The sequence below is a fragment of the Agelaius phoeniceus genome, chromosome 27, assembly GCF_051311805.1.
Source record: "Agelaius phoeniceus isolate bAgePho1 chromosome 27, bAgePho1.hap1, whole genome shotgun sequence".
Taxonomy (NCBI): Eukaryota; Metazoa; Chordata; class Aves; order Passeriformes; family Icteridae; genus Agelaius; species Agelaius phoeniceus.
Window position 1 is genome coordinate 3,458,581 of NC_135291.1, and position 23,462 is coordinate 3,482,042.

Here is a 23,462-nt window from a genome sequence, read left to right on the forward strand (position 1 = left end):
GTTGTTGTGCAATTTTTCCCACTTCTATGAGAGCTAAGCTAACCACAAACAATCCTTTTTCCCAGGTAGTGTATCTTTTCTCAGTATCTTTGAAACCACAGGAATAGAAACCAATAGGCCTTCTTGGACCCTCAGGACCCTGCTGCCAAATGTGTACTGACAGCCCTGAGGAGCCAAATCCCCATTCCAGCTGAAAGGGATCTGTGGGATGGACAGGGTCCAGTGCTTGGTGAGCTGTTGTTTCAAAAATCATTAATTGCAATGCTTCCTCCTGAGAAGGAGTCCAATCCCATTTCACCCCATTTGCTCAGCAAGTCATGAAGGGGCCTAGCAATTATTGAAAGATCTGGAATGTGTTTTCTCCAGAGCACTAATAATCCTAGAGCTTGCAGGAGATCTTTCCTGGATTCAGGCATTTTGATCTGATCTAAAGAGGTTAGGATATCAGGTGGAATACATGTCATACCTCCTTTCCAGCAAATTCCCAAAAACTTCTCTTCCTGAGAAGGCTTTTGATTTTTCTCTGGGGGAATTTGCAAAGCAAGACTTTCTAAATGGGAGATTATTTTTTGTTCGGTATCTCCCACCTCTTCTATTTAACCTCCTCCCACAAGGATATCATCATGTATTGATAAACAGCTACGTTGTCAGGTTTGGGTGTTTTTTCTAATTCCTGGGCAAAAGTAGGGTGGGCCAAAGTGGGGGAGTGTTTGTAGCCTTGGGGAAGCCTAGTGAAAGTGTATTGCTGTCCTTTCCATGTGAAGGAAAAACGGTCCATATCTTCTGGCTGTATGGGTATCATAAAAAACATGTCTTTGACATCTATAGGTCCCATGACTGAGTGAACTTTTTCTTGAATTGATGTCATTAATTCAGCCAAATTTGGGACTGCTGCTGTAAGAGGGTCTGTGTTGGCATTAAGTCTACTGTCAGCCTCCACTTCTCATTGGGTTTCCAAACTGGCCACACTGGCAAGTTGAAAAGAGAATGGGTATTGACTATTACTCCTTGGTCTCACAAGTCCTGTATAACCAGTTGATGCCCTCTTTGGCACCAGAAGGTAGAGGGTATTGTTTTACATGAATAATTTTGCTAGACAGTGAGGAGGATGCAGCTTGGAGCAGTCTAATGTTAAGACGTGGCACGCCAAATGACCACAGGAATCCCTCAGAATCTTCCCACTGCCTCCCAGCAAGAATATCCATCCCTAATTGTTTGGAATATCCCCAATTACCATTTTGAGAACTAATTCATTCTCCTCTGTCGTTATAGAGCATGACACAGTACAATAATACACGACTCCATCAAAAGGGTGCAAGAGAGAAATTTATTAAACCAATGTAGCTTTTATAATTCTTCCAGATATTTACACCCATCTAACACATATACAATGCCCATTGGCCATAAAAGAGAAACAAAGTTCCCAGCAGGCGACCAGGGAGCCAGGACACTCTGGGAGCCAGCCAGAGTCCATATCTCCCAACTTTCTCTCCTTCCTCTGGTCTCCATGGTAACGACCTTGGTGTTCCTTCAGGAGAGATATGGGGCTTCTCCTTATCTTCAGGAGGCCCTGACAGCTCACAAGGACAGCACAGAATGTCTTTCCCACACCCCTCTCCATGGAGCGTGAGTTTTATTAATGCCACATTCATAGATTCTGTAGTTCCTAGGGCATTTAAAGCACAACATGGTTTCTTTGTTGGAACAATTCTACACTTCTGGGCATCCTTTTTGTTAGTGCAGAGATTTCTGCCCCAGTGTCAATCAGAAAGGTTACAAGTGCCTGTTTGAGGTCTGTGATAGCTGTGATCAATATATCTCCTGATTTATGTTTAGTGAGCATTCTCAGATACATCCATGCTCCAGCCCTTTGCTCACCTATAAGGGATGGAGAGCCTAGTTTCTCTGGTTCTGTGTTTGCTTTGGCTCACATCCTAAATTCTGAGGGAGAGGCTGGGAGAGGATTTCTTTTGGCTCACTGGCTGGATTCTGAGAAGGGAGGGGTGCACTGGGTTGAACCGATAAATTCGGTTTTCGATAGTGCCAATTAGTTATTATTTTCTGTAATTTATCAAGGGGCAAACCATCCATCACCTCTCTGGGGACCCCCCTTTTAACTTCCAACAACCACCAATGGTGGTGGTTAGAGATCTGTTTTCCCTTCCCTAAATTTTCACCATGAGGAGCCGTGATAAACCAAACACCATTTGTTTTTTCTGATTTCTCCTCCAGGGTTTTTACAGGTCCATATCATCTACTGTAATTAATCAAATCTACTGCAACCTCGCTCCATGCCCAAACTTTATGGCTACTGGCAGGTGAATCAGATTGAGAAGCTGGGGGCTGTGAGGGGATGGAGTATGGAGTGAAACCTGGATCAGTAGATCCAGTTTGGTCAGTGGGGTTACCAAGGAATCTATCTAGTCTCTCTATGGGACCCAAGGCCATTATGGTTTTCTGTAAAATAATTGCTGTAGGTTTAGGAAGCCATCAAATTAAAGGAGTCATAATTTCAGGCTTTACAGGTAATTGCATTGGTGACTGAAAACCAGGAATCAACCTTTTTCATGAATCATTTGCAGGCAGGTGGCTTTGTGGGCGCCTTCCAAAAGCTGGTCGGGGGTACTGACTATAGCTAAAGGGTCTCCCCTTTCCAAAGGATTAATTCCCCCGGCCCAGAAAGGCACACATTGTGTCAGGGACCACGTGTCACGCTTATCTCCTGTTGTTAGGAAAACTCCATGTCCCCAGTACCCACTGGCCTCCTGTTCAGTTAATTTAATTTGATCTCCACCAGTGAGGGACACTTGGAAGACATATTCTATCTCCGATTCTTGTGGGAGGCACCCAAATTCTTTCTTCAGCTTAGCCAATTTGGTAGTGCTGAATGGTATTTGTTTAGTTGTGATATGTGGTTCAAAATCTTCATCATTAATATAATTATATTCTGTTTTAACCAAGGGTCTCAAATGAGGGCAGCAGTTTTCTCCACAGTTTTTTTACTGCCTCTAGTTCCTTATAGGGATAAATCTGTTTAATGTGAGGAGTTTCTTTTCCTCTGCCTGTGTTGAGGAATCAGCATTCAGTGAATTCTTAACATGTTCCTCTCTAAGGGCAGCTTGTAACAGATGGATCTCATTCCTTTCTTCATTTAATTTTTTTTCCAAATTTCAACTAGGCTTTGAAGGGAGTCCATTATAGCTTTTTCCTCACTTCTTCACTTTAAGAGAGTTTTTATAGCTGCTGTGAGACAAGCTCCCAAAACTGAGCAGAGAATAGTTTTATTTTTGCCCAGTTTAAATTTTGTTTCATGTTTTAAAGAACATACTCCATCAATAACATTTTCCAAATTAAATCAGTTACTTTGTGCCCATTCTTTTCCTCCAGGAGAAGGTTTGGCATTGTGTTTGGCTAGTAGAGCATAAAATTCAGCTTTAACTTTTGCACTGAGGTTTTCCGTCATTTTGTGAAGGGACCAAAACCATGACAGGGAGGTGTAGACTTAAGGCACACAACCACACAGCCTCTGCTGTGTTTCCCTTGCTTCCCTGGGTGGGTGAAGAGACTAAGTGTGCCTGGGAGGTTCTACTCAGTTACTTCAAATAGTCCCTTCACTTCCCAGACAGTCCAGATTCACACATACACAAAAACAGTTTCCCTTTTTGCACTAAGAGATCTTTTGTGAAATTCTGAAGACAGAACCCTCAATTGAGTATGGGGGTGCTTTTCACCTAGGCATGTGCAGTTTGTGGGAAATTTGAGTCACTCCCTTTCCTTTTTAGACAACCGCTCACCCCTTTCAGGGTATCGGGCTCGGTGCGGCTGGAGAGAAACATCCTTCCCCTGTTACAGACTACACACAACCCTGCAAACCCCTCTGTCTGTCAGAATCCTGTTCATGATGGCAATTTAATGTCACGATCCACTCGTACAAGTGGGGTTGTGATGGTTCATTAACTGATCTCAGAGTGCAAAAACAACAGAGAGGGGATTTCAGTCTTGATCAAAACAAATGCACCTTTTATTGAGTGCCCACAGCAGAAGCAATAGAAGGATTAGAAAGGAGATAAAGGATAGAGGGAGAGAGAAGAAGACAGGGGTGGGAATAGCTACCAACGGAGAGACAAAATCCTCGTGGTCCAGCCAATAGATCCATCTTGTCACGTTGGGGAGAATCTCAAATTCTTTGCATAACTCAGGGGTTTTTTATAGTCATCCACCAAGGGGAGAACAGAAAAAAGACAATGGAGAATTAGTCTATTGAAAATGAGTAAGACAGTCCATGTTCCAAAACAGGACAAATCAATCTCAGCGGTGAGCGAGACCCATTGTTTCAGAATTGGTGTCTATGAGAAACCAGTCTTGGTCCAGCAAACACACCTGCAGGCAACACTTGGCAAACATCCCACTTCAGTCAGGCCAGTGCCCCTGTGTTAGAATTTTAAGGGTCTCAGTCTCAGTCCTTGGGAGGAGGCTTCTCTTACAGTTCTTGTGAGGCAGATGAGGGATCTTCTATGGGGGGATCACCAGAGTTACCCCAGAAAGTTCATCTGGCCAAGAGGTGGGGAAATTCATGGGCCATTGTGATGAGCAGGGATCGTGAAGCAGGTGTAAGTGTACAGAGCAAGCCGCTCCCTGTCAGCCCCTGCTCGAAGCAGTTGTAACGTGGGGGCACAGCAAGCACAGCTGCAAACAATCACTTGGCGAGCATCCACCCCAACCAGGCCAGAACTCCAGCCAGGGTCTTCAGGGTCTTCCTCTCTGTCCTTGTGACGGTCGTGAGGCAAATGAGGGAAACTTCAGACCATCTCTTACAACAGTTTACTTTATCTCTTCCTCAACAATCCCCCACTCTGGGAGATATCTTCTGTTATTGGGCCCTTGAGTGTCACTGCATGACTGATGAAAAATTCATCATCTCATTGTGAGATGCTCCGGCCAGAGGGAGGAGCCCAGCACTCCTACCTGGATATAATTAGACATTTGGAAGAAGAGAGACAGCCTTTTCCCACTGGATTCCCAGAGGAGCAGCTTTCTTTTCCACTGCATTCCCAGAGGAAGTCCAGGCCCATCTACGCCACCACTGGACCTTGAGAGGAAAACTTCACCCTTCTACAGGATCACTGCTTCAACACAACCCCACCTGTGACTCCAGGAGCACTGCAGCCTCCATTTAATTGGACTGCTACCACCATCCTGACCTTTGGGAAAGACATTCTGTGCTGTCCTTGTGAGCTAGCAAGGCCTCCTGAAGATAAGGAGAAGCCCCATATCTCTCCTGAAGGAAAACCAAGGTCATTACCATGGAGACCAGAGGAAGGAGAGAAAGTTGGGAGATATGGACTCTGGCTGGCTCCCAGAGTGATGTGGCTCCCTGGTCGCCTGCTGGGAACTTTGTTTCTCTTTTATGGCCAATGGGCATTGTATATGTGTTAGATGGGTGTAAATATCTGGAAGAACTATAAAAGCTATGTTGGTTTAATAAATTTCTCTCTTGCACCCTTTTGATGGAGTCGTGTACTTTTATACTGTGTCATACCCTATAACGACACTGACCCACAGGGTGTCAGGTCATATTCTGACTCTGCCAGTGGGGTTTTTTGTTTGTACTATTGCATTTGTATTTTTAGTTTTCCTCGTTAATAACTGTTATTCTTATTCCCATATCTTTGCTCGAGAGCTTTTTAATTTCAAAATTATAATAATTCAGAGGGAGGGGGTTTACATTTTCCATTTCACAGGAAGCTCCTGCCTTCCTTAGCAGACACCTGTCTTCAAACCAAGACAGAATGCCATCCATATAATGTAGGATAATGGCATCTGGGAGAGTCCTTTGGATGGGAGATAGGACAAGGGCCATGCACCACTGGCATATATAGGGGAGTTTTTCTCACTTTGGGGGAGGACTCACCGGTGGTACCGCTTCAGAGGTGCCTGTCTGTTCAGGGAGGGGATAGAAAAGGTGAATCTGGGAGCATCTTGAGGATGGAGGGGGATGTTGAAAAAGCAGTCTTTGATATCAATGACCACCAGTCTCAAGTCACAAGGAAGCAAGGACGGAGAAGGAAGGCTGCAAGGGGCCCATGTCCTCAATGACCTTGTTAATTTTACAAAGGTCATGGAGGAGTGTCCACCTGTCCTTGCCAGGTTTTTTGAGAACAAAGACAGGGGAGTTCCAAGGGCTGTTGGAAGGTACGATGTGGCCCTTGGAGAGCTGCTCCTCCACTAGAAGCTCGAGGGTATGTAATTTCTCTGTTGAGAGGGGCCACTGATGCACCCACGGTGGGGTGTCAGTCTTCCAGGTGATGGTGGGGTGGTGCACTCTGCAGTGGCCCCAAATAGAAATCCCGGGACAGAGGTGGAATATCAAGTCAAGCTCCCCACTGGGACAACAGGTCCCTGGCCCACAGGGTGGTGGGTGCCCTGACTACAAATGGCCTGATGGTGGCAGTTTGGCCCTCCAGTCCCTCTGTTGTGATAATACGCTCGCTCCTCATGGAGATGGCGGCTCCTCCAATCACTGAGGTGACTCCAGTGACAGGAGTCAGCTCCTGGTTCAGGGGCCATTGAGGTTGTGTAATGATAGTAATGTTGGCCCCTGTGTCCACCATCCCTTGTAGGTGGATGTCATTACCTTTATTCAACTGACTGCACTTTATAAGGGGCTTGTCTTGGCCCATGATTTCAACCCAGAATGCCATTGGGTGCTCTGGGATATTGTCTATGCTTAATGGCAATAAAAAGGCTTGGGCGATCACAGTCTCTCTGTGCAGGAAGTGTGGTGGTTTTGTGCAGCAGAAAGTGACTGTGATTTCGTCACTTGGCCCAACAGTTTGTACTTCCACTATAATATGTATTTCATTTGGTCCATGAATACATTACCTATTACCAGCACATCCCTCAGGCCCTCTAGGGGTCCATATTTTCTGGTGGGAATACGATAGAAAGCAGAGTCATCAAATTGTATAGACAAAGCACTCACCAGTTGGTGTCACGTCCTGACCTGAACTTGCTGGAAAGCCTTGGTCACTCTGGTCTGTTGTTCGGAGTATGAAGAGCTCCGCGGGAATTTCCCCACATATTGGACCTCCAGAATAGTGGGGAGGGTACAGTGAAACAGCTTTCCATTTGCTGTCTTCACACGGGGCCACCCTGCAGTCTGTTGGAAGTTTTTTGGCTGATAATGCTGCTGGTGGTGGTGAGCTTACTGGTGATAACAAAACTGAGAACAGTTGTTTGAATGTCTGTTGCAATGCATACAGTGTGATGAATGGCACCTCTTTGGTGGCTGCTGGTCTTTAGGCATTTTGTATTCTGGACAGTCCTTCAAAAAAAAGCCAGTTCCCCACAATTAAAACATTTTGCAGCGTCTTGGGATGTTAAAAAGGCCCTCTCCCTTAGAGATTGCCCTTGCCACGGTGTGTTCAGTGGAAGATAATTTGGTGCAGGCCTCGTCCATCTGGTTGATTGTAGGTTCTGGGTCTTAATATTGTTTTGCACTCATTGTTTGCCTTTGCCAAGGCCATTTTATTTAGCACTTCCTTCTTGGCCTCTGGGCCTTCTATTTGTCACTCAAGTGCAACTTTAAGTCTGTCTACAAATTTCATGAAAATTTCACTTGCCCTTGTTTGATGTTAGTGAAGCTCTGTGTATGTAGGGTGTCATCGAGAGTGAGGAGCAGGGATGTCTTTGCAGCAGTGGTGATGCCACTGAGTGCAGCTTCTTGTAAGTCCTTTGCTTGGTCTTGTGGCTTCTGGAAGTCACCTTCTCCTGCCATTTATTCAAGGGTTAAATTTGGTTTGTTGGCATCTTTTGAATATGTGTCCACCAGTGATTTGAGATGCCTTTTTTACTGCCTCTCCCACAGCATGTACTCGACCGGGGTGTGAGACTCTGTCCAAAGTTTCTCTCATCTGCCTCACGATCGTCATTGGGGACCACTGAAGAAAAGACCCTTGTCTGAAGTTTCTGGCCCTGTTGGAGAAAGTTACGTGCCAACGGCTCCGAGACCTGAGCACAGTGCTAAGCTATTGTTCACAGGTGTTGTTTGCTGTATGCTGCACTGAGCCCAATGAAAGAAGAAGGGGGCATCTTGTCTTTTTGCAGCAATAGCCTTGGAAGCTGTCCCACCTCTCAGCCTGGCTGGATTCTCCTGAGTCTTGGGTGGTCCCCCCACAGAAGACCCTCACCTGTTTTACAACCACCGTGACAGAGAGACTGAGATGTAAGGAGCCTCTCCATCAAGGAGTGAGACATGAAACCCCCATGTGAAAAGGCCCCTCTGCTCCTTCCAAGGACTGGGACTGAAACCCCCAGCCCGGGGCAGGTGTGTGGGGGAGGCAAGCTGACCAAAGCGAGATGTTTGCCTGCAGGTTGTGACCGCTGGACCAAGAAGACAATGGCTCTCGTTTACTGCTGAGAACATGGACTACCTGTTACATCTATTCTTTATTGTATCTGTTTTCCCCCCTCCCTCACAATTTTCAATAGAGTTATCATAAAAAAAACCTCTGAGTTAGCGAGAGATTTCAAGATCTCCCCAGACGTGACCTGGTGAACTCCATCGGCTGGACATCAAAGGACTTGGCTGTTCTATGTTTGGTAGCTATATACCTTCCTTTCTCTTCCTCCCTCTTTTCCTTATTTTTCCCTTTTTCCCCCAGTTCCTCCCCAATGCATTTGGTTATTCAATAAAGGTGCATTTGTTTTGATTATCACTGCAAACCCCCCTGTGCCGTGTCGGTTTTTTGCACCCTGAGATCAAATCCACAAACAATCACAAAACCCGTTCGTAAGGATGGATTGTGACACAGGGAGAGTAGGCAATTCATGATATTTTTATTTTCATGCACGACCAAGAGACGGTCAGAGAAGGTGGCTTCCAGAAATTTTTTTAAGAAATGCAACCCCCAACCATATTCCTTAGCCACTTTGCAGAGCTCCTTCAATTCCCCATAGGGGATCGGCTCCCAGGAATTGATTGCAGTCACTCTTCTGCTGTGTTTACATATAATTGGCAAGCCCACAATCTTTTTGGTGAGCTCTGAGCCCTCCCAGTGGCTTCCCTCTGCAGCTTGGCCCAGTGATCCTCAGACTCAGGACTGGAATCCGGGTCTGCAGAATCCCTATTTTCATCCTCTGAGGAGGATGGAGGGCACTTGATGACTGCATGGAGCCTCTTGGGGCAGCCAGAATCTGCCTGTTTGTGGGCAGCTGTGGAAGCCAATATGGGCTCCTTCTGGTCGCTGTCATCACCACTTCTTACTCCAGTGTTGTGGGAATGGGAATGGGAGGGACCATCAGGAGGAGTCAAGAGAGGAAGGGGTAGGGTTGGTGTGCACAATGGGGAGGGGATTCCCCATAGAGAGGGGAAGTCCCAACATGGACACACTTCCTGACACAGAAGGGAGGGGCAGGGCGCGATTACAGGAATAGAGAAAGTGGGAGGAGGGTCAGAGGTGTCGTTTTTGGCAGAACAGGGAGGTGACAAAATGGCCATTGCCTTTGTGGGGTCAGCACCATTTTGTGGAGAAAGGGCAGAAAAACTTGGAGAGGGAAAAGACAAGATGGCGGGGCTGGCCACATTCCTGGCACCATCTGGGTGAACAGCTGGGGGTGGTAGAACTGGGTACATGGGCATTGGTAAGAGGGTTAGGAGAGAGCCCAAGGCAGCATGGCCAGTGCTGCCCTGGAGAGGGGACAGAGGACACTGGGAGATGTCAGGGTGACGGTAGCAACCCTGCGCCTGCTGGCAGGATCCATCTCCCGATCCTCCCTGAGGCAGGGAAGAGAGTTTAGGGATGTGAGGGGAGGAACAGGGAGAAGGGGTGTTAAACTGGGGTCCCGAATGTTTCCCAACATTTTCTACAGACTTAGCAATAAGGCCAAAGGATAAAATTTCCCCACTGAAAGATCCCCTTTAACTCAAAGAACATAGAATCTTTTCCCTATATGGTCCCAGAACTCATTAGAATGAATTCCCTCATAACATCAGGAAAATACTTGAACAATCAATGAAGAAAACATTTTAAATCTCCCTTTGAAAAATGAAAATTTTCTCCAACAAGGATTCCTCTAACTTGGGTATAAACTTCCCTGTGTGGGTGGATCACTTTGGCTCCCATCCCCACACTTCCTCCCAACATCCAAGAGGAAAAGAAGGCAAAGGAAAGACAAAAAAGGGTGACCCCCAAATATAGTACTCACATGACAGTGGGTCAACAAAACCTCTCCAGGTTGTCTGTCAGCTTCAACCAATCTTCTCGCCTCAAGAAGGTTGCTGGTCGCCTGTATGATTCCCCCAATAAAACTTAGGAGTCTCCTCTGGGAATTGGCTGCTCCGAACATGGCTTAACTTCAGTAGCCAAAAAGCTACTGAAGACACCTCCAGGAATGCTCCGGACAGGTCCCTGTTCAGGCTGCCAGCTGTCACAAGCCACAAGCCCGTTGGTGGTGGAGAGAGAGGCAGCGGAGCCGTGACCTTCCAGAAGTGTCTCCAGTAATGAAGCCGCTCGGTGGCACAGGCACACACACACACACACACACACACACACACACAATCACTGCAGCACACACTTCTCTTGTAGAATCAACAACGATAAAGAAACGGGAAGGGTCTTTGTATGGATGCCAGAGAAGGAGGTTTATTCCAGCCACGCACAAAGGGGTTCCAGGGACAAAGACAAAAAGAACAGTGGAAGGTCTGGGTTTAAATACAGGGGACATGGGGGGGGGGGGCAGAGCAGAGCATCAGGGCCAATGGGCTGAGGGCTCAGGGCAGTAAAGAGGGGAGATGAGGGGTGGCAGCCAATAGGGTAAAGAGGGTGGGACACTGAGGCAATATGGGGCCAATGGATAAGCAGGGAAGGGAGAACATTCAAGGACATAAATATAAGGAAAAAGGGAGGGAGAGGCCAACAGTCCAACCAGGGAAGTAGAACTGGGTACATTTGCATATACAACAAAGCATCCTGGAAGAGGGTCTGCTCAATTGCCCTGAACAGGGGAGATTTCTCCAACTTGGGGTCTGTCTGTCTGTCCAAAGGTCTATAATGGCCTTTGTTCTGTAGGCCCACTGGCCTCCACAGACGCTCAGTGGAAAAAGGGGTTAGAAGCTTTGCTTGTGAAATTTGTGGGACATGCAAACCAGAATATTGCAGCCCTCATGATTGACCACCTGGCCGGAGAAGGAAGCCACTCAGACCCTGTTGGGCAAACCCACATTCCTAGTGAGGCCCTTGAGGGTATTACTGAAGCTGTGCATAGCACATTTTTAAAGGTTCCTGATGCTGTGAGCCCCCCAAAAAGTATTTACTTATGTAAAGCAAGGACTGGCGGAGCCTTATATGCAATTCAATGGCTGCTTGAAACAAGCTCTTAAAAGACAAATTGAGAATGACATTGCCAGACAGGTGTTGCTTTCAAAATTAGCTGCTGAAAATGCTAATGAGAATTGTAAAAAACTTCTGAAGTCCTTGTCTAAGGAGGAGCCCATCCTGCTGTAAATGATAGAGGCATGTAACCACCTGTGTGCCTTCAGCATAGGGCAACCGTTACTAATGAACCTTACTGTGGGGGCTGGTATAGCAAATGCCTTTGTGTGGAAGGGGCCAACAGCGGGCCTGTTAGCTAAAGGAGTGAGAAGAAAGGTAAGAAGCAAGAAGTTGATAAGGAGCTCTCTCCAAGGCTGTAACTAAGGAGACCAAGAGAAGTGAGGAATTGAAGAAAGATGAGAACTTTGCAGCTGGATGAAGTATTTTTAGAAAGTTAGTTGAAGTCACTGTAACTTATTACCAATGATATTATGTTGATTTATTGTGGCCAATAGTTAGGGTAGAAGAAGTATGAACAATTAGAAAGTGTATAAAAGGTCAGCCATGTTCGATAATAAAGAGTTGCCATCTGAGACTGCTTGTGGTCTCTGCCTTGTGTCATGACTGGCCTGACAGTGACATCTGGTGACCCTGATGTGATTCAACACCCTTAAGAACATACTTGATCTGGACCCATACGGGCTCCTAGAGACTGGCAGCCATGACTCACTGGGACGTAGTGGGGGAGGCGGCGTTGTTGCAGCTGAGAATGGCGGGTGGAAGCCACAGGGAAGTCCAGACCTGATTTTCTCCTATCAAGACACCTGGAAGTAGGTGAGCCACCAACTAGTAATAATGGGAAATAATTTATCTAATGAAGAAGAGACTGTTTTGGCTACATGGAAAGTTTTGTTAAGAAATAAGGGAATTAATACTTCAGACTATGCCCTTCGTAGTATATTGCTGTGGGCTAAATCACAGGATTTTGGCACTGATCCCGACACAGCATTTAGTGTTAAAGCATGGGAAAAAGTCAGGGACAGACTGTAGGAAGTCATCTGAGTGGGAGATAAAACTTGTCAATCTAGCTGTTACCTGGGGATTGCTTTTTGAGGCATTAAAGGAATGAAAAACAGAGCGAGAACAAACAGAGCAGGATGTGGATGAAGAATCGGGGTTGATAACAGAAACTGATGAAGGGGATGAGGCAGAGGGGGCCTCTGATGGGGAACTTGGTGAATCTATCCTTGAAGAAGGTGCAGGTGCCATGCAAGTTACCAGGCAGGCTACCAAAGCTTCCAGGAAAGCTGCCAGAGCTTCTGGGCTGGATGCCAAAGCTTCTGGGATGGCTGCCAAAGCTTCTGGGAAAACTGCCATAGTATCTCCTTCTCAGACTCCTAAACCTCTTTATGTCACAGCTGCGCAGCAGCTCCTGATGGTGCCTGTATACACCACACCACTGCACCAGGTAGCTGAAATGTCTTTAGCAGAGAGAGAAACCCAGTCTTCTGCCCCCCTGCTTCCCTCTGCTCTAGCCCAGCCATCTGCCCCCTCCCTCCCCTCTGAGCTGCCTGAAACAATCTCCAAGGTCGTGTCCTCCATTACCTGACAGTGACAGCGACAGCGAATCAAGTGATGAGTCTCCCGCAGTAACATCGGAGTTGGGGCAGGGAACTGTTGACAGTTCACCTTCTAATAGCTGTAGCCCTACTGCTCCATGGACTTTGCCCCCACGTCAAGTAACTGGGCTTCCTTGAGAGCCTCAGTGTCCTGCGTTGACTATATGATGCTTTTATCCCCAATTATGTTATGTTGAATAATAAGTTTTGCACCTTATATTATGTTGAATAATAAGTTTTGCACCTTTAAGAGTGTTCCAGAGAGTGAAGCAGCGGGAGAGAAGAAGCAGCAGGTTTTTTTCAGACACCGTACTCACTCCTCCACATTTCTGCCCCTGGACTGTTGTTGTCTGCGGATGGACTGACAGTGGGACAGAGCTCTCTTTTGCTTTTAGTTAGTTTTAGCTAGCTGAGGCAAAGAAGTTCCCTACTGTGGGGACTTTTGTTTTTTTCCCTTTTCCTTGGAGCTCTTGAAACCTGCTCTGGACTGAACACCCAGGGGAGCACGGGCAGCTGCATCTGTGGCCCACCAGGCCGGGCCTGGCCTGCAACATTTCCAGCACCGGAGGGACTGATCAGAGACAGAGTGAGCTGAGCCACAACCCGGGGAGGGACTTTCTCAGTTTGTCATCTCTTTTGGAGTGGCAAGAGATTTTATTGTTTGATATTGTTAAGGTTTTGTTGTTTAATAGACAGGTTTTTTCCACCTTTCTCCAAGGAGGTATTTTCTCCCAGACCAGTTGGGGGGAGAAGAGCAGATTGGATCTGCTTTCCTACTGGAGCTCCTTTGGGGGATTCTCTCCCAAATTTGCTCTAAACCTGGACACTCAGGAGTTTTGGGAATTTGTTAGGAAGAAAGCAGCTGAAGAAAAGAATTGGGACATGATAGAAAGATTAGGTGCTCCAAGAGTACCTCAGGAGAACAGTGCTAATGCAAATGTTGCCTGTGATAACCCTATCTATGGCTTTTCCAGGTTTTAAAGCAGCTCCTGGAACAGGGCAGGATGACAGTCATCACATCTTTGCCTGGAAGGTTGTGCAAGATCTCCAATCGAAAGTGGCTCAGTATGGCATTAATTCCTCAGACGTAATGCAATTAATATGTGTAATTAATGCAGATATGCTTGCACCTTATGACATCATGCATATTGCTACTATTTCATTCCAGCCAGTACAATACGGTGTATTTCAAGAAACTTGGAGGCACGTGGCTGAGCGCACAGCTGTAACAAATATGCAGTTGCCTCAACACGACCCTCATCATGCTGTGGGTGTTGATGCCCTACTGGGCACTGGGCCTTTTGCTAGCCCAGATTCACAGGCAAGGTGGGATCCTTCAATTTTGGCACAAGCTCAGCAAATTGGCACGAGTGCTTTAATTAAATCAATGGAAATGGCAGCTCCAAAACAGAGATATGATACTATACAACAAGGGATGAGAAAACCATTTTTGCAATTTGTGGAAGAGCTTGCTGCAGCTATTGAAAAACAGGTAGATGATGAATCTTTGCGACACAAATTCTGTATACATTTGGCTAAAGAACATGCAAACTCAGGCTGCAGAAAGATTATTGACACTTTACCTGGAGAACCCACATTGCCTCAAATGATTACTACTTGCTCAAAAGTTGGTTCAGTAGAGCATAAAATAGCAGCTCTTGCTGCAGTTCTAAGACCTTCATCAAAATGCTATAATTGTGGACAGCAAGGGCACGTAAGGGCACAGTGTAATACCCAGAAAATAACATCTAAATCAAATGCAAGCAGCAACGTTATGTGCAACCATTGTGCTAAATTTGGGCACTATGCTAAACAATGCAGGAGTAAATATCATGCAAATGGTCAGCTGTTGCAGGGAAACAGGAAGAGGAGCACAAAGGGGCATGTGGGAAAACAAATACCCCAAGAACCACAGCAGCAAATATGGGCCTCCCCAGCACTGCAAAGCTAAACATTTGTGAACAATACTAAGGGGCAACAAGTGGGTCTGCAGGGATTGATATACCCACCGCTGACATAGTAACCATTCTGACAAAAGAAATGTGCAAAGTGCCCCTCGATGCCTGTGGTCCAATAGGATGGGGATTGAGTGCATTTTTGATGGGAAGATCAAGTACTACACTTAGAGGTATTCATGTGCATCTAGGACTTATTGATGCTGATTATTTAGGACAGATTCATGCTATGGTATCCATTGATGACCCTCCTGTCACTATTCAGAAAGGAACTTGCATTGCTCAAATTGTACCTTTTGTGAGTTCTGTTCTGAATACAGTGGACCGAAGTCGTGGCACAGGAAGTTTTGGATCAACAGGGATACCTCAAGTGTTCTGGGCTCAGAAAGTTACGGAGAACCATTCAGAAAAGACATGTATCCTCACCACCAGTGGATGTCATCCAGGAACCATATCATTAACAGGCTTGATTGACACTGGAGCAGATGTCACAATACTCTCGTGACTTTGCTGGCCTCAATCGTGGCCTCTCACTCATGCAAGTTTTGGACTTCTGGGGTTGGGTGGTGCTACAACAGGTGGCCTGTCAGCCATTGTAATTAATGTGAAACATCCTGATGGCCAACAAGCTAACATCAGACCCTATGTTGCCGATGCTCCTCAAAGTTTGTGGGGACGACATTGTTTATCTCAATGGGGTGTCAAAATTACTACGGATTTTTAATGGGGGCCACTGTGATGCAGGGCAATGAACGTCCAGTTGTAGCCTTGATATGCTTGACAGATAAACCTGTCCGGGTTGACCAGTGGCCCCTTTCTAGCGAAAAGCTTACTGCCCTGCAAGAATTAGTCACAGAACAATTTCAAGCAGGAAATATTGAAATATTCCTGGAATACCCCTGTTTTTGTAATAAAAAAGAAATCGGGAAAATGGAGACTTTTACATGATTTACGGCAGATAAATGCTGTAATGGCAACAATGGGAGCTTTACAACCAGGCCTTCCTATGCCTACAATGATTCCACAGGAATGGCAAATAGTTGTCATTGGTTTGAAAGATTGTTTCTTCACTATTCCATTGGCTGAGCAAGACAAAGAAAAATGTGCTTTTACTGTGCCTTCCATAATCATGCTGAACCCTGAACCCAATAAAAGATATCAATGGAGGGTACTTCCCCAAGACATGAAAAATTTGCCAACTATTTGTTAATGGTTTGTGGCACAGGTCTTGTCAAAAGGGGAGGAGCAATTTAATAACTGCTACTGTTATCATTACATGGATGATATCTTGTTGGCATCTGATAACAAACAACAGTTATCAGCTCTTAAACAATGTGCTGTGACAAATTTGAAAGCTTTTGGTCTGATCATTGCCCCAGAGAAAGTGCAGGAACACATGCCTTGGAAATACTGGTATGTTAGTGACTAACACTCAAGTTATGCCTCAACCTGTGAAGTTAGACATTGATGTTAAAACTGCTACTGATGTACAGAAATTGGTTGGTTTAATAGGTTGGATTAGATCATATTTAGGCATAACTAATCATCAGATGCAACTATTGCATGATTTGCTGTCAGGCACCACCTCCTCTACTGATGAGAGGCAACTGACCCCAGCAGCAAAGACCCTAGAAGAAATTGAATTAGCCTTACCACACACATTTGTTAACAGATTAGATACCTATGTTGGTGTTCAAGTGTTTATTTTGAAGGACCATGAAATACCGTGTGGAATACCGTGTCAATGAAGTGATAACTGGGAAGATCAACTGCATATTCTGGAACGGATATTTTTATCTTTCAATAAAGATAACAAAACAGTAAAACCTCTTGCTGCTCTAAAAGAGAGACAAACTCACCAAGTCCCTCTGTGGGCTGTAGCTCAGCTCACTCAGTCCCTTATCAGTCCCTCTGGTGCTGGAAATGCCACAGCCCAGGCCCGGCCCGGTGGGCCACAGGTGTGAGCTGCCCGTGCTCTTCTGGTGTTCAGGCCAGAGCAGGTTTAAACAGGTCCAAAGAAAAGGGGAAAAAACACCACAGTTCAGGAACTTGTTTGGTTCAGCTAGCTAAAACTAACTAGAAGCAAAGGAGAGCTCTGTCCCGTTGTCTGTCCATCCGCAGACAACACAGTCCCAGAGCAGGAATGTGGAGGAGCAAGTGCAGTTTCTGAAAACAAACTGCATGCTGCTTCTCTACCCCTTCACTCTCAGGACAGGTCTTGAAGGTGTAAAACTTATTATTCAGCATAAACAGAACAGACTGGGGATACAAGCACCAAATAGTCAACCCAGAATATACCTCAGGGACCATTCAGTACTCCTTGATGTCACCAGAAGATAGGATTGAATGCAAAAGATTTTATGGGATTGAAATTCAACAAATCTGCTCTTCCCAAGGAATTCCCATTGTAGGCCTGCGTCCTGATGGAGGTTCCTGCCTCTGGGTTTATCTAGGTACCCTCAGAGAACCAGGAAGATGTGGAGCCCCCCAGCCAGATGCCTTCCAACTTGGATCACCAGGACCACGGATTATCAGGGCTCTGCCCAATGGGGGTCACTGGGGATCATCCGATGCGGATCCTCTCATGGGGGATGGAGCTGGAGCAGCGCACAAAGCTCTTCCCACACTCGGGGCACTCACAGGGCTTCCCTTAGTGGCGCCTCCGTTGGTGTTGGGTGAAAGTTGAGCTCAATGAGAATCTCATCCCACACTCCCCACACTCGTAGGGCCTCTCCCCAGTGTGGATGCGCCGGTGCAGGGTGAGGGTGGAGTTTTGCTTGAAGCCCTTCCCACAGTCGGGGCAGCGGAAGGGCCTCTCCTCGGTGTGACTCCGCTGATGTTTGAGAAGATCGGAGCTCCTGTGAAACCTCTTCCCACATTGGGGACACTTGTAGGGCCTCTCCCCAGTGTGGGTGCCCTGGTGTTTTCTCAGGTCAAAGTGCCACCCATAGCTCTTCCCACATTCCAAGCAGGTGTAGGGCCGTTCCCCCGTGTGGATGACCTGGTGCCGAATCAATGCTGAGCTTCCTCTGAAGCTCCTCCCACATTCCCCACACTTGTAGGGCTTTTCCCCAGTGTGGATCTTCTGGTGTTCCGTCAGCTGGCACTTGATGCTGAAGCTCTTCCCACACTCCCCACACTCATAGGGCTTTTCCCCAGTGTGGATCCTCTCATGTTTCCTCAGGCCAGAGCTGTATCTAAAGCTCTTCCCACATTCCACACACTCATAGGCCTTTCCCCCAGTGTGGATCCTGTGGTGTTGCATCAGGCTCCCCTTCTGGCAGAAGCTCATCCCACATTCCCCACATTCATAAGGCCGGTCTCCAGTGTGGATCATCTTGTGTTGCATCAGCTGGCCCCTCTGCCTGAAGCTCTTCCCATATTCCTCACACTCAAAGGGCCTCTCCCCAGTGTGGATCACCTGGTGCTGTCTGAGGCTGGAGCTCCAGCTGAAACGCTTCCCACATTCCTCACACTCATAGGGCTGCTCCCCAGTGTGGATCACCTGGTGCTGGATCAGATCTAAGCTCCGACTAAAACCCTTCCCACATTCCAAGCACTTGTGGGGCTTCTCCCTGCCATGAGGCTTCTCCACCAGCTCTGAGCTCTGGCTGGATCTCTGGCCGCCTTCCTGGCTCAGGGGGGGCTCGTTCCTCCCTGCAGCTCCCTGGGCTGGGTTTGCAGCCCCTCCTCGTGCGGAATCTCCAGGGCTTTTCCTCCTCCTCCATCCAGACACGCCCTAGGAATGAAAAATCCTGGTTTGGAGAAAAAAACAAGATGAGAGTGCCTTGGACTGGGAGTTCCTCCTTGCCCAAGTTCATCTCATTAGGTCATTGGGCATCTTGTGTCTCTAAGAACCTCCAAAACACCACAATTCAGCACAAAAGTCCTCCAAACATCAAGACACAGATCAATAACTTCCAAAACATCAAGATTCAGCAAAAGCCCCCTCCAAATATAAGGATTCAGCCCCCACAAAAAAACAAAGCACCAACAATTAGCCCAAGAAAGCTCAGAAACACCAAGATTCACCCCCGGGAAAATTGTGGATCCCAATCCCCTGTCACCTGCTGCATGTGGGGGGGGCAACGCTCCTGGGGCTGGGGTCAGAGGCTGCAGATACAGGGAGAGGTGGAACCTTGTGCTGCTTCCTCTTCCTGTTCCTCCTCCGGTGTCCCCACTCTTCCTCACACTCCTCTTCCTCCTGCTATTCCTCCTTCTGCACAATCCCACCTTCTCCTCCCACGGGCATCGTTTGACCCTTTTGTTCCTCAACCCTGCTTCTCCTTCCCTTCTCCTCCTGCCCCAGGCCCAGCACCCGCTGCCGGCTCCCTCTTGCCCCCAGACCCACAGCATCCCACGGCAGGGGCAGGGATGGAGCTGGGGCAGGTCGGGCTGGGGCAGCGCTGGGCTCTCGGCCGCTCCCGCCCGCACTCGGTCCCCACTGCAGCCGCTCCCGCCAGGACAGCGCGGGGGGGCCCGGCCTTGGTGCTGCCCCACTCCCACCTCCCCAAATTCCCCTCGCATTTGGAGAACAGGGCATGGATGGTGTTGGTGTGCTGCAAAGGGACTGGGTGAGGGGGAGTGTGCAGCAATATGCTTAAGGCAAAAAGCTGCAGAAGGAATCTTTGTGGGAAGGAAGAGGATGATGGAAAGAGAAGGAAGAGAAAAATACTGAGGACTGGGATGTTTTTCAGCAGGGTCTTATCCTCAACATTTGCCGGCTGATCATTTGTATCCCCGGTTTCCAGGAGAGGAAAACAAGGAGGTCAGGGTTTCAGGGGGTTTCTCTGTGGGGGGCAGCGGCAGCACCGGGCGCAGAGGTGCGGGACCGGGAGCACGGGCTGGGGGCCTGGGGGGAGCTGCGGGGCCGGGCCGGGGCTGTGGGGCAGCCGGGGCTCAGCGCCGGGCGCTGCCTGACCCCACCAGCCCCGGGCAGGGCCGGCAGTGGCCCCCGGCCCCCAGGAGGCTGCGGGACGCCCCGGCCGCTGCCCGGCCCCGTGGAGCTGCCGGCCCTGCCCGCCGGGGGGCGCCTTTGGACACTGCGGCAGGACAGGGACCGGCTCTGGGATACGGGCTGGGGAGGGCACCCTGAGCACAGGGACGAGGAGCAAGGAACACCTGGGAAATACAGATTGTACATGGAAGGATCCAGATTTTCTTCTAAGGATTTGGTTTGGGTCCTTGGAGAAATGAATGATTTTGCAGAAAACTTAGCAGCTGTCAGAAGGTTAGGGCTAGGGTTGAGTTGCTGATGAGAGCTGATTGCTGGGTGCTTGGGACCTCTGTTTTTTTGGGAGTTTTCCCAGGAGCGGGGGAGGGGGGGACGGGGGAAGGGTGCAGAGATGCCGGAGGATTCAGGCTGGGGGTAGGGGCTGGGCGCAGTTGCTGGCCCTCTCTCAGTTTTTTGTCCCTCTCTCAGGTTTTTGGAGGAAGGCAATTGGAGCCGCTGCTCTTAGGCTGCTCTTTCCACTGCTGCTGACAGAGCCCGTGTGAAAAATGTCTATGATTGGCTTTTCACAAACATTAAAATGAGTATTATACATGTTATGTTAGGAAGTTATGCTGTAACAATTTTTTTAAGTAGTGTGTTAAATGTAGTTTTAGGTTATAACATAATGTTAAAATAGAAACTATGTATGTGGGATAGTTTTTTAAAAAAGGAATGAGGACTCACACCAGATAGCAGCCACAGGACACCTAAATCTTTCAGAGAAGAATATTTTATTGCTCAATTATCAGAAGAAATGAACTTGTTCCTGCCTTGCTCAGCCCTGAAGATGCCATCAGAATGAAGAGGAAGAAGCTGACACTGACCAGACAGAATCCTTTGTTGGAATGGAATTTATGTATCACGTATGAGATGTACAAATATGCAATGGGCTATGGTTTTTCACAGTTAATCCTCTATTAACGTGTGTCCTTTTTTGGGCTTACTTTGCCCAGGAAAAGGTACCCGAGCCGTTTGTAACTCTTTGTTTCCATTGTCTTGTATTGTCTTAAATCCTAATTGTCCAAATTTTTATTACTCTAATTGTATTACTATTATGATAATTATTTTATTACTATTAAACTTTTAAAATTTTAAAAACAAGTGATTGGCGTTTTTCACAATTTGGTAGCAGAGGATGGTTACCAACACCTCGCTGCCAGTGCTTTAGGAGAGTCAGAGTGGGGAAGGTGCCCCCTGCCCTCTTCAGCAGCCTCGCTCTGTTTGCCCTGGGGTGACCGGCAGACGCAGGTTATGGTGGACAAAAGGAGACAATAAAACAAAGACAAGGGAAAAAGGCTCCCTACAACCACGGCAATTGGCCCCCTAAGAGTAGTAATGTGCACGAAGAACATGGGAAGGAAAAGGGATTGGTAAGTATTTCTCAGGGGGGATGAATGTGAGTGAATGAGAGGCGGGCTGGTTGTGCCAGACCTGCCAAGTGAGTGCTGGAGTCTCCCATGCTGCGTTTCTGACTTTCCGCGGTAAGTGGCCAGTAAAGAGACAAAGTGAATGTTAAAAGGAGTGAGAGAATCCCCCGGGGTAACTGGGACTGGGTCTCAGAGAGGGGCTGGACCCCTCGGAGGAAGGGAGCAGAGGAGTTTCCTAGCCCAATCCACTAGCAAATGGGACAAAAGGGGCTCCTAAAAACCTGCTGGGTTGAGGGATTAATATTCCAAGAGCATTCAGGGTAAAGCAAAATTCTGCTGGATTGAGAATATGCTCAAGAGCATCTGGGATTGGACAACACAGGTGGATTGAGAAATAAAAAAATGCCCAAGTGTTGGGGAAGATGAAACAGGAAAGCCTTATAAATATGACTGTCTGGCAAAAGATTTTGACAATATAGAAACTATAAGCAAGATTGAAATCAAAGCAACCTTTGAGATACCTCAGTTAGTGAACAACTGGAAAACAATGGTATGGCTGGCTGAAGGTAATCCCCTTTTGATGGAACAATTCCCTCTGCTTGCAGACAGATCCAAGGGTCAGAGCAGATCCTGCCAGCTTGGCAGAAGGGGTCCAAAGAGGAGTTTTTACGGTTTAAAATGTAACACAGTGTGGTAATGTAATGATTCTTAGAGGCTGTATGTAAATGCTATAGGACGTGCATCTTGTACTAGATTGGGTAGTGAGAAATAGAATATTCAACACAAAGGAAGATTTATTGTGTTGTAATGGGAACCTTACTCTCTTACGCTTTTGCTCTCTTACGTTTTACTCTCTCACCCTCTCATCCTCTCTACCCCTCTCTTCTCTCGGGCCTGCTCCGAGCTGTGCCTGGCAGCTCCAAGCAGGGCCCTGCACCCAGGCCCTTTGCAATAAACCGCAAGTTCCAGGGCCTGGCTGCAGAGATCTCTCGTCTCCGTCCGTCCCGACCGTCCTACCCCCCGACGCTCCTACACCCAAGAGCATCTGGGGTTGGCCAACACAGCTGGGTTGAGGAAAATCCAATAGCACCAGGACTGACCAGAAACACCTAAACTTGTAATAGGTGATGTGAATGTAAAAGGTACCTTATTGTTGTCTTGTTTGTGTGTGAGAGTGAGTCACACACAAAATCAGCCTCAGCTTCCCGGGCAGGTGGGAAGGGGGGGCTGTGGAAAGAGGTGTGTGTGACCCACAAATAAGCCATTGTCCCTTGGGTGGGTGGGGGCTGTGGCAGAGCATGTGTGTGACTGCAAACGGGCCATTGTCCCCCCGGGCCTGTGAGGGGGCCGTAGCTGAAGAGTGTGAGTGACACAAATCAGCCTCACAGGTGAACGGGCACCGGAGGCAGCAGAGTCAGGGCCCTCCCAGGAGGCCGGGAGATACTGAGACCCAGAGGCCAACGCCAAGGGGAGGGGGCCACAGGGAGCCGCGATTCTCTGTCAACAGGGATCCACTTTGTGTCCTGAGCGTGTGAAAGAATGTGTGGAAGTGAATGAGAAATAAAAGTGAGTGAATGTAGACAAATGAAAGTATGTGTAATGTAGATTGTGTATTTTAAGCTTCACTATATCTCCTTGGAGGGAGGTGGATTGCACTGAAAGTAGTGTGAGAAAAAGGTTTTTTATTTTTTAGTGTATAGTTGAAAGAAAAGTGGTATTTCGGTTGTTAGTGAAAGTGAAAAACAGAGGCAGAAGATGAATAGATAAGATCTTGAAAAATGAGATTGAAAAACCAGTAAATTGGATTATAGGGGAAAAAAAAGAAAAAAAAAAAGGGAATACAAGCATACTAGCAGAGATACCCCAAAATAGGCCTTTGGCAGTTATGTTAGCAAACAGAGATACAACTCCTTGCAAAAGGAGAAAGTACAGGGTATGTAGTAGTTGATGGGAAAAACATGCAAACTGTGGAAAAAGGGAAATTAACATTAAACTAGTAAGCTCAAACTTGTGAATTATATACTTTAAAAAGAGCACTAGAATATTTAACACAAAATAAAGGAACCATATATACTGATTGAAGGTATGCCTTTAGCGTAGTACATACCTTTAAAAATTTGGAAAGGAAAAAGATTACTTAATTCAAGAGGAAAAGGTTTAGTACATGAGGAACTTATTTCAGAGGTTTTAGAGGCATTAAAATTACCTAAAAGAGA

The 23,462-nt window shown here is 47.2% G+C and overlaps 1 protein-coding gene and 1 pseudogene across 1 annotated transcript in view; both read right to left on the bottom strand.

Moving 5' to 3' along the window:
* Positions 1-22,569, bottom strand: part of LOC143691897 (uncharacterized) — a 65,299-nt gene extending 42,730 nt beyond the window's left edge. Inside the window, exons 1-2 of the mRNA XM_077191141.1 lie at positions 22,563-22,569; positions 17,545-18,408 (exon numbers count right to left, since the gene is read on the bottom strand). Coding sequence (XP_077047256.1) covers positions 17,545-18,408; positions 22,563-22,569 — 871 coding nt within the window. The remainder of the gene's footprint in view (positions 1-17,544; positions 18,409-22,562) is intronic.
* Positions 1,976-6,611, bottom strand: LOC143695838 (uncharacterized; annotated as a pseudogene).
* Positions 22,570-23,462: the final 893 nt, after the last annotated feature.